The 15,878-nt window shown below is 38.6% G+C and overlaps 1 protein-coding gene across 1 annotated transcript in view; it reads right to left on the reverse strand.

Moving 5' to 3' along the window:
* Nucleotides 1-7,870: 7,870 nt before the first annotated feature.
* GPRC6A (G protein-coupled receptor class C group 6 member A) overlaps nt 7,871-15,878 on the reverse strand; it is a 34,210-nt gene continuing 26,202 nt past the window's right edge. The window contains exons 5-6 of the mRNA XM_043964711.1: nt 12,404-12,527; nt 7,871-8,997 (exon numbers count right to left, since the gene is read on the reverse strand). Of these exons, the coding sequence (XP_043820646.1) occupies nt 7,871-8,997; nt 12,404-12,527 (1,251 nt within the window). The remainder of the gene's footprint in view (nt 8,998-12,403; nt 12,528-15,878) is intronic.

The following is a 15,878-nucleotide window of genomic DNA, read 5'->3' on the forward strand; positions in this document are numbered from 1 at the left end:
ATCCAGGGGGCGGCTAGGTGGCGCAGTGGATAAAAGCACCGGCCCTGGATTCAGGAGTACCTGAGTTCAAATTCGCCCTCAGACACTTGACACTTACTAGCTGTGTGACCCTGGGCAAATCACTTAACCCCAGTTGCCTCACTTAAAAAAACAAAAAAAAAAACACAAAAAAAGAAGCAATCCAGCAAGAACTCATATGCTTACTATTATCACTAAAACTTCATATAAATTTTTTTACTTGGCAAATTTCGTTGAATATAAATGGCATTTTTGATGAAATGTTACAACTTAAAAATGTTTAACATAATATGATTATCATATATAAACTTAATTTCAATATTGGACTTTTTATTTGAACTAAGGCTTAAAATATTTGTCTCAACATCAGATATAGCATTAAATCTGGTTCTGCATCATTTATTTCTGTATTTTGATTTAAAACAAGAATAAAGTGAAAGCACTTGCTCAAACAAAATGTGTGGTAGAAAATGATAAGAAAAATGTACAAGCTCTCTTGCTAAGAGATGGTAATTCATTAAATATTTTATCCACCTGACCAAATGTTAAAAACGAATAGCTAGTTGTGATATAAAATATTTACTTTTCTACTGGCTAGTGAAAGTATTTTATTAAAGGATCAATGTACATGATGCAAAATTTTATTTCTTGATTAATTTATAACAATGTTTATATTTTAACTATTTATGGAAAGAATCTCTTCAGATGTGACTTCTTTCTCTTCTCCTCTGATCCGCAGACCATACTCTCACAGACACTGTACTGAAGAACTGGCCTGTGTTGCCAACCAGTTCATCTGAAATTCTTCCAGATGGAAGAATGGTAACATAAGCAGAGAATAAGTTTAAATCAGAAAACAGCAATAAAACTAGAATGAGAGGCAATATAAGGTTTGTGTCTGTAGAACATTTGTAACTGTCCATGAGAATTTTAAGATGACTGACAATGCACATACCCAGCAATCATGTTTTTCAGACAGCCTGACATTTGCACTGCAAGAATGCAAACTATCTTGATCATGTAATTATAAACTGAGGACATGTGATTATAGAATAACAGAGGGGAATGAGGGAACTGCTCTGATGCGGTATACAAAATACAAATGAGAGCACGTGCATGCATATGACCAACCTCTGGGAACTGATTTGCACTTGAATGTTGGACTTTTGTCACAGTTTGGAAGCCATATGATGACAGGTGGAGAAATTGTAAGAACACGTGCTTGGGCAGTCAGAAGCAGTCAGAATCTGATCTAATCACTGCATAAACATGAAAGTTATTATACACATGATAACACAGTGGATGGACCACTGGATTTGGAGTCAGGAAGACCCAAGTTCAAATCCAACATCAGATACTTACTATGTGATTCTAGACAAGTCACTTAGCCTCTGTTTGCCTCAGTTTCTTCATCTATAAAATCGGATTAATAATAGCACCTATCTTTAAGGGATGTTCCGGGGATCAAATGAGCTAATAATTGTACGGAGTTTAGAACAGTGCCTGGCATGTAGTAAGCACTATATAAATATTAGCTAGTATTGTGGTAGTTTTGAATCACTGCAAAAAAGAAACCTATAATGCTTCAAACATGCTCATGCTTGTTGTCATGGAGGGAAACTATATTTGTAACATAATTGGGCAATTATTTACTGCTGAAAGCGCCATTAAATAATCTCCTTGGACCATCACTGCGAACTTTCAAGAGAATTGTGAACCATTAAATGGAACTACTACTGCTTTACCATGGTGCTTAGAATTAATACTTTAAAATCAAGGGGCAGCTGGGTGGTGCAGTGGATAAAGCATCAGCCCTGGAATCAGAAGGACCTGAGTTCAAATTTGGCCTCAGACACTTGACACTTATTAGCTGTGTGACCCCGGGCAAGTCACTTAACCCTCATTGCCCTGCAAAAAACCCCCACCATAAATAAAATAAAATTACTGATCAAAGGAAAAAGCCATGCTTTAATAGAAGTTGCAAACAACTGTTAACAGGCATAATGTTGACCTTATGGCTGGAATGAAAATACTTGCATTTGGGGAAGCTATAATAAATTCATTGCTATTTGCTTGACTTTGGGTGCCAAGGCTATTCAGACTGTGCTTTAGGGCTTTCTGATACTGTTAATGAACTGTATAATAAGGAAATCAAATAATGGCATAGTCAGTAGAAGCAAGGGCTTGTTTGTATATCTGAAAGTAAGATTGCATTGTTTAAAATCAGAGTCCATATAAAAAAGGACAACTCAAGGAGCAGCTGGGTAGAGCAGTGGATAAAGCACCAGCCCTGGATTCAGTTAAAATCTGGCCTCAGACACTTGACACTTATTAGCTGTGTGACCCTGGGCAAGTCTCTTAACCCTCATTGCCCTGCAAAAAAAAAAAAAGGACAACTCAAGAAACAATGAAAAACTGCTTCCCTTAGAGAGTATTTTTAAAAATACAGGTTGGTCAAGTATTTTCTTTTCAATATATATTTTTTGAAACTGTTAATGTTTTTTTTAAAAATGGAGAAGTTTCAATAATTATGACTCTGGCTATGTCTATATAATACTCAAACAGTTGTATAAAAAATATTAAGCATCTGATTGTATGATTCACATGATGCTAAGCAGCCAGTCTGACTGATCTATCAATTAATCAATAGACCAATCATCAAGAGGAATTATTAAGAGGCTACCATATGCCTACACCAGGAATACAAGTCCAAAGAATGAAACAATGCCTACTGTACCTGCCTTGCAGGGTTGCTGTGAAGATCAAATGATATAATATAATATGATGACATAATATGATATGATATGATATGATATGATACGATACAATACAATATAATTTGTAATCCTTAGCACAGAGTCTGGTACACAGTAGGTGCTATATAAATGCACATTCTCTCCTCCATCCAAAAGTAGCTTGCATTTTAATTTTTTCTGAACTCAGTGGATTATCCTGAGTGGGCATTATATAAATTCAGTGTTTCTTGGAAATGTGATTTATGGAAGTTAAATAAGTATGATTTCATTTCTCAGTGTAAGTTAAATTTTCCCACTTTGAATTGGATGTGAAAAGATGTACAGCTGCTAGTATTAAAGTACTAAGCTTTCCCTGGTCCAGGCTGAGCCTGTGCCTCCCAAAGAAGAGGCGTTCAACAAATATTTGTCAAGTGGCGTTGATGGTACAATATTTACCTTATTATCTCGTTGACATAACAGTGCTGTTTGTTGATGTTTTGTATGACCACATCCAAGGGCCTGGAAGCTTTCCCACAGTTTTGCTTCTTGTCAGCAATAGAAACTGTTTTCATGTCAACACAGATATAAGGGACAAGGAAACCAGAAGCAGGATAGTAACATCAACAACTTTTTATTCACTCAAGGTTTAGTTGATTAATTACATAGCTGAAAAGTATCAAGTTTAAAACCAAAAAAGAGAGTCATATATTGCATTAAATTACAGTCATCTAATTTGATTCTCATAACAATCCAAAGAAGTAGGTGCTATTATTATTCCCATTTCACAGATGAGGAAACTAAGGCAAACAGAGGTTAAATGATCAAAAAGCTAGTAAGTGTTGGTGGCAAGATGTGAGCTCATATCTTCCTAACTCTTGGTCTAGCACTTTATCCACACCACCTAGCTGCCCCTAATGATATGACACAATGTCATCAATTAATCCATATTTATTTTGTGTTTATGCACAATAATAATAATAATTAATGTTGAATTAAATTTTAGGACTCTATATTAGCAATTTTGAAGGATACGTGTATAAAATGGAGATAAATATCAACTACCTCTAAAAGATGATTTGAAGAGCAAATGGGATATTTCTAAAGTGCTTAGCATAATGCCTGGGCACAGAGTTGGTGTTTAATCTATGCTTACTTTCTCCCTCCCTTCTCTCTCCCTTTGCTTCCTTCATTTATTCCTCCCCCTTTCCTTCCTTCCTTCCTTCCTTCCTTCCTTCCTTCCTTCCTTCCTTCCTTCCTTCCTTCCTTCCTTCCTTCCTTCCTTCCTTCCTTCCTTCCTTCCTTCCTCCCTCCCTCCCTCCCTCCCTCCCTCCCTTCCTCCCTTCCTTCCTTCCTTCCTTCCTTCCTTCCTTCCTTCCTTCCTTCCTTCCTTCCTTCCTTCCTTCCTTCCTTCCTTCCTTCCTTCCTTCTCTTTACTTCCTTCTTTCCTTCCTTCCTCCCTTCCTCCTTCCCTTTCTTCCTTCCTCCCTCTCTTCATTGCTTCTTTCCTTCTTTACTCAAATGAACAATGCCCACCCCAAAGGTTTGTATAGGCAATATGGTCTTAATTCACATTTAGTTTTTCCATCAATGCCTTTTGATCATGTATCCCTCTTATGTAAATCTTAAATCTATGTATTTAAGAAATAAGAGACTTGGGTTTATTCTTGGCTTATGTCATTTGGCCTGTAAGGATGGGAAAATTTACCTCAGGTAAAATTCAGACAGCAGCAATAGTATTTATTTATATGAGATCTTTTATAAATAAATTCAACAAATATTTTCTTAGTGAATTCATTCATTCACTCAACAAACACTTGCTTGGTGCCTACTTTGTGCAGAACATATGCTAGGCACTGGGAGAGCCAAGACATTTATTTTTTACCCTCATACAATTTACAGTGTGGTTAGTATATATAAAGGACTTTTTAGCTTTTCAGAGAAAGTAATAGAAAAGCAAAAAGCCATTTAATATAACCCAAATCCATCAAGAATTTATTAAGCTTCTACTTTTATTAAAGCATTGGAGATACAACAAAACTTACAATAGTCTCTGACCTCAAGGAGCTTACATTCTATTAACAGAGATACAGCATGTAAACAGATGAGTACATACATGTCAATTGGAGGAGGAGGAGGAGGAGGAGGAGAGTATTAACACCTGAACTGAACCTTACAGAAGGCTAGGGATAGTAAGAGGTGGAGGAAGGAACACATCAGAGTCCCGGTGAGAAATGATTCATTTGGATCCCTACTCTCTTCCAATCAGTATGTCAGTTTGATATTTTACATATATCATATAGGGATAATTAGATAAGATGGGTCTTTATAGTAAGCTTTTATAGTAGGCCTCAGACTTTAATCAAACATTCACCACTTTACCAGTTAGGAAGCTCCCTTGCACAACCACCAGAATGCTGACAAAAATATCTCCATCCAGTTTTGCTCAAACTCCGTGTCCAGACTCAGTGTGGGTGGGATGCCTTGATTCTTTGGAAAGTTCCCCAATTTATTATTATTATTTTTTAAAATTTGAGGCAATTGGGGTTAAGTGACTTGCCCAGAGTCACACAGCTAGTAAGTGTTAAGTGTCTGAGGCCGGATTTGAACTCAGGTCCTCCTGAATCCAGGGCCAGTGCTCTATCCACTATGCCACCTAGCTGTCCTTCCCCAACTTATTTTTGTACCTCCAGATCACCCTCTCTTGCCCAACATGAGGAGGTGACTATCTTATGACCATTTAATCACTGGAGATAACTCTTGCCTTGCCCATCTTATGACTGTTTAGTCAGTGAAGATGTCTAGTGCTTCATCCAACCTGTGACTCCCCTGCTGATATGTCAGTTTTGGTCCTTAAGAGCAAAATATATCAACCTATGAGATTCTGTATTTTACCATGCCTCTTTGATGGGGTTTGGACAAACCCCATAAAAGTAAGGCCCCGGGCAAAGGAGGCATCTCAGATAGTGAGAAAGATCTGAGGTCCTCTTCATTATAGGGACCATAGACCCTTTAAAAAGTGCTATTGGCTTTGAGCTCTGCCTCAGTGGCTTTTCTTGCAGAATGGACAATTTTGGACCCCACACCTGCACAGGGAAGTGAGAGTGGGAGATAGAAGGATGAGTTCAGGAATCAACAAGTGAGGTGCCTTACACGTATTTGTTACAGGGAAAGACTTTTATGGAGCAGGGTAGGTTACTGATGTAAAAAGATCATCAATAAAATATTTTTTTAAAATCTTTTCTTAAATGTACAGAAGAAAACAAAAAAGTACCAAAGCTACAAATAGAATTTTGTTAATAATCATGTTAAATTTGCTACATACATATACGTATGTGTAACATATATGCTTTAAAAAAAGTACATATAATGGTTCAGTTTGTGATACCATTTTTCTTATCCATCTTTATATATTGAAATGTTTTTGTTTGTTGATGATTAATACATTTACAATAAAAAAAGAAAATTTAAGATGTAAAAAAAAGGTATAGAAAGTGGCCAGTTTGCCTGAAACATGAAATTTGTGATATCTTGGAATGATACATTTAAGCCACATATACACACACACACACACACACACACACACACACACACATTTTTCTTTTCTTTTTTTGGTGGGACAATGAGGATTAAGTGATTTGCCCAGGGTCACACAGCTAGTTAAGTGCCAAGTGTCTGAGGCTGGATTTGAACTCAGGTCCTCCTAAATCCAAGGCCGGTGCTTTGTCCACTGTGCCACCTAGATGCCCCCACTTAAGCCATATTTTGAAAGGCTTTAATTGTCAAGCTGAGGAGTTTTCAGGAGGTGATATAAGAAATTTGCCTTTATTCTAGAGGAAACAGGAAGGAACTGAAGTTTCTTAAGGAGGGATATTACTTCAACCAATTTATGTATTGGGTACAATTAAATGTCATTCTTTAGACTGATGATTAAGATGTTGTATCAGTACCTACAGTTTTCATTTAGTTTCTATCTCAATTATTCTGTCCCAGAACCCTTTAACACAGTTACTTCTTGATTGTCTCAACAGATAATTAACACTCAACCTATTCTTTATAAGTTCTGCTAAACAACTCAAAAAGTTGACAGCCTATGGCCTGCTTAGATATGTTTTATAAATGTATTCATTGGTTTTCATCATGGAAGTGTTATGAAATGAACACAAAATGCTTTGCAAAGAGCATAGAAATCCAGAACCATAAATACACAACAGGCTATTTTCTATACAAGTTGTTCTCTGCTAGGTGTGATGGGACACAGCTATAATCCCGGCTATGTGGGGTAATCCATTTTGGTGGATCATGAGCTCTGGACTTTTTTTTTGGCAGGGCAATGAGGGTTAAGTGACTTGCCCAAGGTCACACAGCTAGTATGTGTCAAGTGTCTGAGGCCAGATTTGAACTCTGGTCCTTCTGAATCCAGGGCCGGTGCTTTTATCCACGGTGCCACCTAGCTGCCTCCAGAGCTCTGGACTTCTGAACTGTACTGGACAGAGCCAATCTGGTGTCCATGCTAAGTCTGACACCATTATGGTAAGCTCTGAGGAGCAGAGGGCCACCAGGTTGCCTAAGGAGGGGAAACATAGAAAGTCAAAGCTTCTGTGCAGTGGGGGAATTGGACCATGAGAGGTCACTGCAATTCCAACCTGGAAGATATAGGAAGACCAAGTCTCAAAATGAAAAACAAATATCCAAAACCAAAATAAAATAAAAATTTCACTGTATTTGTGGGAGGAGATAAAAATTATGTTATTTCAGGCAAGTATTAGTAATTTTTATATATATATATATACTTTTTTCTTCTTTGGCTACTTTTGTTGTAGAGTGCATGTCCTATTGACCAACCTATCCTAAAGAGAGCTACAGTGAAGATTCTAGGAAGGTTCATATTGGAGTTCTGAGGAGGAGTAGGCCAAACCTCTAAAGGAGGCCTGGAAGGTATTGGGCCAATACAATGATTCAGAGCTATGAATAGAGTGTGATTTTAATTTATCTTTGATGGCGATTTCAATATAGAAATGCCTAGGGAAAGAAATCTTAGAATATTGTGACTCCTGCCCTCAAGTGGTCCTGTTCTCCCTTCCTGAAAGCAATTCATTCATGTGCTGGGAGTTCTTCATTCATATGCTTGATATTCTTTTTCTTGGGAGAGTCCCAGTTATATTTTTAGCAGTTCCTTTCCTTGCAGATTGTACGTGCTCAGCCATGTGGGATTGGCTGGCTTTGTCTTGCTCAAGGGTAACTGGGGACTTGTAACAGAAGTTGTGGTTGGGAAGAGGGTCTTCACTGGGCTTGGAATCCAGTGAAATATGACTCACATTAAGGCTGCTTGCACTTTGGGAAGAGTACATATACAATGTCTTAAGGAAGGCAGATTTTGTATTGGTTTCCTGCTTACAGAGAATGATGTAGCATTTAGGAAAAAATGTGCAACAAAGAATTCCATAGTTGGATATTAAAATCACAATGATTTCCACAGCTGGTAGGTATTTGCCAAAAGTTGTGGCATAAACGGGGATAAATACTATCCATGCAATGAAATAAATGAGCATGCCAAACGTTATGAACTTAGCCTCATTGTAATTTGCTGGTAACTTTCTGCCTTTAAAGGCAGATATGAAGCAAACAAATGCCAGGATAGCTATGTAGCCTAGCATGGTACCAAAGGCCATGATGGAGCCCTCATCACACTCTAATATGATAACTCGGGGTATGGAGAAATTCTCCTCCACAAAAGGCTCTGCCACCATAAGCCAGATTATACAGATGATCATTTGTACCCCTGTGCAAATGATTATAATGGGTATAGGCTTGTAAAGGCGCTTCAGACATTTTTGTAATCTGGGGTCAAAGCTGAAGGCTAGTAGAATTTTTAGGGACTTTGTCAGGATGCAGGAGATACACAGGGTGAAGCTCAAACCAAAGAGGGTCTGCCTGGTTTTACATTTAAAGTCTTGTGGCTCTCCCACAAAAAAGCTGGTGCTGACGAAGCTGAAGAAGTGGCAAAGGAGGATCACATAGCAGATGATCAAGCCCCCGGATGATTTGACCACAGGGGTGTTCAGGTTTCTGGTAAATATAATTCCAACTGTCAGAGTGCAGACAATCCCCAGTGCTGAGAGCATTAGGAGCAGAATGGCGAACCAGTCGTTCCAATTGAGATACTCAATTTGCTTGTCAAAGCACATGGTACTATTCACTGGGGCCCAGTGGGTCTCATTGTTGCATAAAAGGCAGTTATCCATATCTACAATAGAGAAGAAGGCATTGAAATTGGGAGCATCCAAGTGGGCATTGGTAGGACAGGCCAGGTTACTGTAGTAAAGAATCATGTTGGCAATCCTGACTCTAAAATGAGAAGTGGCTGCTCAGACAGAGACAGTGGTCAAGAGGGTCTAAATATAAAAGTATACAGTGGTCTTACCAAGAGAAGGAAAAAGAGTCAGCTGAGGGGGAGGGGACAAGGAAGGAAATACAGAGATGTGATGATGGTGATTTAGATGGGATTTAGGTCCTCTCTCTCTCTCTGTATGTGTAGGGGGAATACGTACTTTTGTACTCAAAGTAACAGAGTGCCTAAAACCCTGGAAAGAAGATACAAAGAAGGAATCTAGAGAGTTTTCAATGAAGGAAGGAAGGAAGGAAGGAAAGAAGGAAGGAAGAGGGTCTATTTTCTTATGGATCTATAATAATTAAGGATGTAGAGGCAGTTAGAAGTCTCAGTGGATAGAGTGCTAGAATTAAAACCAGGAAAGCCCAAGTTCAAATCCTTCCTTAGAAAATTATTTGTTATGACTAAATGACTAGACAAGTCACTAAATCTCTTCCCACCTTGGTTTCCTCATCTGTAAAATGAGGATTAAAAATAACATCTACCTCAAAGAGTTGTTGAAAGGTTAAAATGAGACAACATGTAATGAACTTTGTAAACCTTAACATATTATATAAATATTAGCTTTTATTATTATTTATTATGTAGTTTTAGAACTAGAGGAAATATGTAAGGCCACCTCTGAAAGCACATGTGGCCCTTCTGTGTCAGTACAGTGGTCATCATTATGCTAGACTATTATGCAGGGGGACCAGACCCATGATTTCATTGTATAGGGAACTCCCAAGTGAAGATATTCTCTCTACTGATAAAGGCTAGCCAGCTTTTTCCCCTGAAACTTATAATCTTTTTTTAAAAAATTTTTTGGTAAGGCAATTGGGGTTAAGTGACTTACCTAGGGTCACACAGCTAGTAAGTGTTAAATGTCTGAGTCTGGATTTGAACTCAGGTCCTCCTGACTCCAGGGCCGGTACTCTATCCACTGAGCCACCTAGCTGCCCCTGAAACTTATAATCTTTGAGAGCTACTAGAACACTGAAAGGTTAATTAAGGATCACAGGTAGTATGTGTCAGAGGTGGGATTTGAACTCAGGTCTTCATGGCCCTGAGGCCAACTCTCTTATCTGCCATATTGCAATGTCTCTTATAGATCCTTCTACAACAGTAAGTTGCTAGAAATAAGGTGTATTCTAAGAACATCAGAGTGCCAGTCATTGGACATAACATTAAAGATTTTATACTTCTGCGGCATCAGAATGATGCAGACTATAACCCCTCTACAACACGGTTGACAGTCTTCTTATGATATAGTAGCTGGAAAATTCTTTACCTAATGGTCAACCTGGTGATGAGTGTCTTTGAATTTGGCTAGAGTAACTCTCTGACAACACCTGCAAGGTCTGTAGACCATATCTGTACTTGAACCCTTTCTTGTTTGATAAGACCTTCAGGAACTTATGTTCCATTGGTATGGCCTTAGAGAGCCCAGTGTCCGACTCCATGCCCCAAGGAGGCTTCCAAGTGGGGCCTTATTGGATACTTACCTATAGCTGCCTTATACCTTACTAGATACTTCAAATTGCTATAGAGCAGTGGTGTCAAAGTTGAATAGAAGCAGGACCCACTGACATGTAGTTGAGTATTGATTTCATTTTAAAGATATATATTATATATATATACATATATATGTATGAGTATATAAATACGTTATTTTTATTTTGTTAAATGTTTCCCAATTACATCTTTTTTTTTTCTAATTTTTTTTTTTGGGTGAGGCAATTGGGGTTAAGTGACTTGCCCAGGGTCACACAGCTAGTAAGTGTTAAGTGTCTGAGGTCGGATTTGAACTCAGGTCCTCCTGACTCCAGGGCCGGTGCTCTATCCACTGCGACACCTAGCTGCCCCCTCCCAATTACATCTTAATTTGGCTTAGGCTACACTAGGGACTGTTATGGGGTCGAAGAGTCAGATTCTGTTTGATTCCTCTGCTGCAGAGGAATTAGACTTGGAGTCTTTTCTGATTAGACAATGGGTGGACACTTCTTAGTGTCTTGCATTTAGTAGTAGCACTTACATATTTATTGAAGTGAATTAGGGGCAGCTAGGTGGCGCAGTGGATAGAGCACTGGCCCTGGGTTCAGGAGGACCTGAGTTCAAATTTGACCTCAGACCCTTGACACTTACTAGCTGTGGGACCCTGGGCAAGTCACTTAACCCCAATTGCCTCACCCCCCCCCCCCCAAAAAAAAAGAAGTGAATTAGAGTGTATTGAAGTGGTGGAATGTGAGAGCTGTTGGAATTTCATACCGTAAAAAAAAGCAAAAGATCATAAAGCCATTGCAATATGTTATTGAAACTGGTATGATAAGAAAAAGTAATAATAGCATTTTAAATAATGTTTTAAGTTTTGCAAGTGCTTTACAGATATTATCTCATTTGATCCTTACAACAACCCTGGGAAGGAAGTGTTATGTCCTAGAGCTCTTCAGGAAAAACAAAATGGAATGATTTTTATGTCCTCCTTGCCTAAAAGTAAGGGTAGCCTGGGTCATTTTATCTCTCCATGTCTAGTTCAGGTCTCAGTTTTGGGGCTCAGTTACCATTACAAACAAGTCACAATGGGCAGCAGGATAATGCTGAGCTCCTCTGCTCAATTCAGCTCCTGGAATCATGGATTGTCTTTTTAGGACTCTGATGGCTGCTGACCTCACGCTAATCCTTTAATTTGCATTCTGGTCTGGTTACCATGATATTATTAAAGATAGGAATGACAAACAATAAGTTACTAGCAACTCTCTGCTATCAGGAGGCAGCCTCCTTGTCCCTGTTGAAAGTTCCTTCTTTCATGTCTTCATTTTTTACCCCTGGTTGGTGAGAATGATAAGATCTCCTACAGACACCTGCCTGCTGCATCCAGGTGCCTCTCCTCCCCTGTGGTGCTCAGCCCTGTCGTTCAGGAGTTGCTAGAGAGACAGTGTGATCTAGAGAATAAGAATAACGATTATAACCATAAGAACAGCTAGCTTTAACATAATGCTTCGAGGTTCTCAAGGCGCTTTACACATAGTATCTCACTGTCTTCAATGACAACCCTGTGTAGGTGCTATTATTATGCCTCTTTTACATCTTGAATTGGCAGTTATATTTCTTCCCAGACTCTCCCCTTAATTGGATATGTCTCCACATTCTAAAAGACAGGCTTGACTGAGGGAAAACAGACCTAGCTGGGGTTTCGGGATAGCTGGAAGGACTCATTAGAAAATGCTGGACTTGAAAGGAATGGTATATGTTGAGGTCTTTGGAAAACAGGCATTTTTCTTACCCGTCTGATTGCTGTAATGATTTTCAGGGCAGCTCACACATTCATAGCAGCATGTGTGTTGACTTTGGGTGGCTTTCTTCATTTGGCCAGGCAGACATTCGCTGGAGCATTTAGATTGAATTTGCTAGGAAAAAAAATGGAAAAAAAATGCTTTCATTGTTTTAACTTAGGATGTCAGGTAGAGATTTAGATTTAGATATGTTTTTCTATCATTTTCATGACAGCTGGAGGTCTAAAAACAGTTAAAAAGCTAAAACGAATAAAATATTAACTGGAGAATATTTTTTAAAGGAGGAATCCAGTTTCTAATGTGTATTGAACTTTCTGTGCATATTTGTATAATTGTTAACTTCTTTAAAAGGCCTTAAATAAGGGTAGCTAGGGGCAGCTAGGGGCAGCTAGGTGGCATAGTGGACAAAGCACCAACCCTGGATTCAGGAGGACCTGAGTTCAAATCTGACCTCAGACACCTGACACTTACTAGCTTTGTGATCCTGGGCATGTCACTTAACCCTCATTGCCCTGAGGGAAAAAAATAAGGGCAGCTAGATGGTGCAGTGGATAGAGAGTTGGGCCTGTAGTCAGGAAGACGTGAGTTCAAATTTTACCTCAGGCACTTACTAGCTATGTGACCCTAGGTAAGTCACTTAACCTTGTTTTCCTCAGTTTCCTCATCTGTAAAATGAGCTGGAGAAGGAAATGGCAAACCACTCCAGTATCTTTGCCAAGGAAACCCTGAAAGGGGTCAGAGAGTCAGACATGTCTGAAAAATGGCGAAAACAAATAGAGAGAAATAGACAGTATTGGAGATGGAAGCGGAGTGCAGGCCTCAGACTCATTCCCCAATCCTACTCACTTACAATGTAGTGGCAGTGAAAGGAACACCAGATGTGGAGCCAAAAAACATGGATTCCTTCCTTTGGTGAAAACTCTCTGTGACTTTGTGGTGAGTCAGTTTACATGCCCTGCCTTTGGTTTCAGCACCTGTAAAATGAGGTGGTTGGACCAGAAAGCCTCCTGGGGCCTTTCTAATTTGTACATTTAATTTTATAGTATAAGGTACCCTCTAGATAAGGGATTTTTAACCCTAAAGACACCTGTGAACAGAATTCAGAGGGCATATGAACTTGGATGGGGAAAAATTCACACCTTTATTTTCATTAATCTCTAACTGAAATCTAGAATTTCATCCAATTATTTGAAAATGGTATTCTGAGAATGGGTCCATGATATTCCATAAAGGTTAAAACCCTCAGAGACTCTTTTCTGGGCTGAAGGGAGGAGGAAAGATGCTGAAGCTATAGGATGTACAAATCTGTTGAATCTTTGAAAATGATCAAGATTAAAGTGGTGAAAGTATCTCATTAAAGGTTCAAGTTAGAGTTATTTTTTTTCTGGGGCAATGAGGGTTAAGTGACTTGCCCAGGGTCACACAGCTAGTAAGTGTCAAATGTCTGAGGCTGGATTTGAACTCAGGTCCTCCTGAATCCAGGGCTGGTGCTTTATCCACTGTGCCACCTAGCTGCCCTCTAGAGCTATTTTTAAAATTGTGTTACCAACCCCAAAGAGTAAATAATATTTAAATATGCATATTGAGCACTCAGGTTTTGGAATTGGAAGATGTGGGTCCATGTCCAAGCTCAGACATAAGTCAGCTCGACTCACATGGTTCCAAGATGTTTAAAATCCCTGAGCCTCAGTTTCCTCTTTTGTAAAATGGATCTAAAATACTTTAACAACTTACCTTACAGGGGTGTTGGGAAAAAAGCACTTTGTGAGCACCAAAGTTATTATTAATTGTTACCATGTTAACCATTATAATAGCTAACATTTATTTAGCTCATTGTGTGTGCCAGGCTGTACAATTATCATCTCATTTTTGTCTTACAACAACCCAGAGAAGTAGGTGCTGTTTTTATCTGATTTTACATGTGAGGAAACTCAGGCAAACAGAGGCAAAGTGACTTGCCCAGGTTGACACAGCTAGTCAATGTTGGAGGCTGGATCTGAACTCAGGCCTTTCTGATTCCAGGCCTGGTGCTCTATCCATTGCGCCATGTAGCTGCCAATTAATTCTATTACAAAATGAATTAAAATAGAATTTTGGGGAGCATAATTTTCTTTTTATGGTATTATCTCTGGCATTGAGAAGTAGAATAGTCCAGAGGATAAAGGTGCAGCTTTGGATTCAGGAAGACATGGGCTTAAGTCTGGCCTCTGACTCATACCACCTATGTGACAATGGACAAGTTACTTGACCACACAGTGTCTCAGGAAACTGTTAAAAGACTATAAGTTAGAGTTGAGTTGTTGATCTGTGTTGGTTTCTATATCAGATCTCCCTAAAACAATGAAGTTACAAATCTGGGAAGGAGAAGGAAGAGAAGGAGAAGAAAAGGAAGAAGAAGGAGGAGAAGGAGTAACTTTTGAATCTGGATATTCCTGGAAGACAGGTCGCATTAACTTCATTTGCTGCCATATCATGTTGCTGACTCATCTTGAACTTTTAGTCCACTTAAATTTCCATATATAGTTTTCAGACAAACTGCTATATAATTATACATCCCCAATCCTATATGTGCAAAACTGACTTTTTTTACCCCAGTGCAAGAATTTATCCGTATTTAATTTACTATAATTAGATTTAACTCAATGCTCTGGCACTGACTCTATTGCTACCAACTCTTTTACTTTTGGAATTATACTGTATTTTATTTCTAAAAAGTCTTTTTGGTGTTTAAATTCAAGTCCTCCTTATGCCAATCTATAAATCTTAATGATACTCACTACAGGAAAAATCATTCTCAGCATACTTATTATAAGTTGAAAGTAGGGTCTGGAGTTTAGAGTTTCTAGAGGGTCTAGAACTTTTTCAAGGCTATCTAGGGATTTTTGTTGCTAAGACCACAATACTACTAGAATAAATCCAAGTCTAAATCCATTTTACTGACCCACCCATCTGTTTTTATGTAGAGAAGAAAGGGACCTGACTATAGGAGAAATATGCTTAGATTTTGGATATCTTCTTAGTTCAGTGCCCTGTGCTGACTGATAATTTCTTTTGTCATTTAAACACAGTTGTGATAAACTCTGGATTATTTATGTACAGGTCATCTGATTTAAGGATTACCCATGAAAAAATTTTAATCTAAAGTGCCATCCAGGTGTTATATTCTTAGGAACCAGAAAATAACTTTCCTATCAGCCAGAGCAAAAAATCATTGAGAAGATAAATCTGGGCCTCTTCCCTCTCCTATCATTGTTTTTGGTTCATTCAGCATATATTGGTGACATTTAGATTGTTTAGATCTTTGAAAGATCATTTTGGCAAAATGACGGAAATTTTAGCTCCCCAAATCATTGATGAAGATTGACAGTTGATCCTGAAGAGAGCCTATTCTGATGCCTCATGGTAGGGTGGAGGTGACCCTAGGTTCTCGAAGGCTATTCCAGAAGAGCACAAGCTCTGATAGAT

The sequence above is a fragment of the Dromiciops gliroides genome, chromosome 4 (genome assembly GCF_019393635.1).
Source record: "Dromiciops gliroides isolate mDroGli1 chromosome 4, mDroGli1.pri, whole genome shotgun sequence".
NCBI lineage: Eukaryota > Metazoa > Chordata > Mammalia > Microbiotheria > Microbiotheriidae > Dromiciops > Dromiciops gliroides.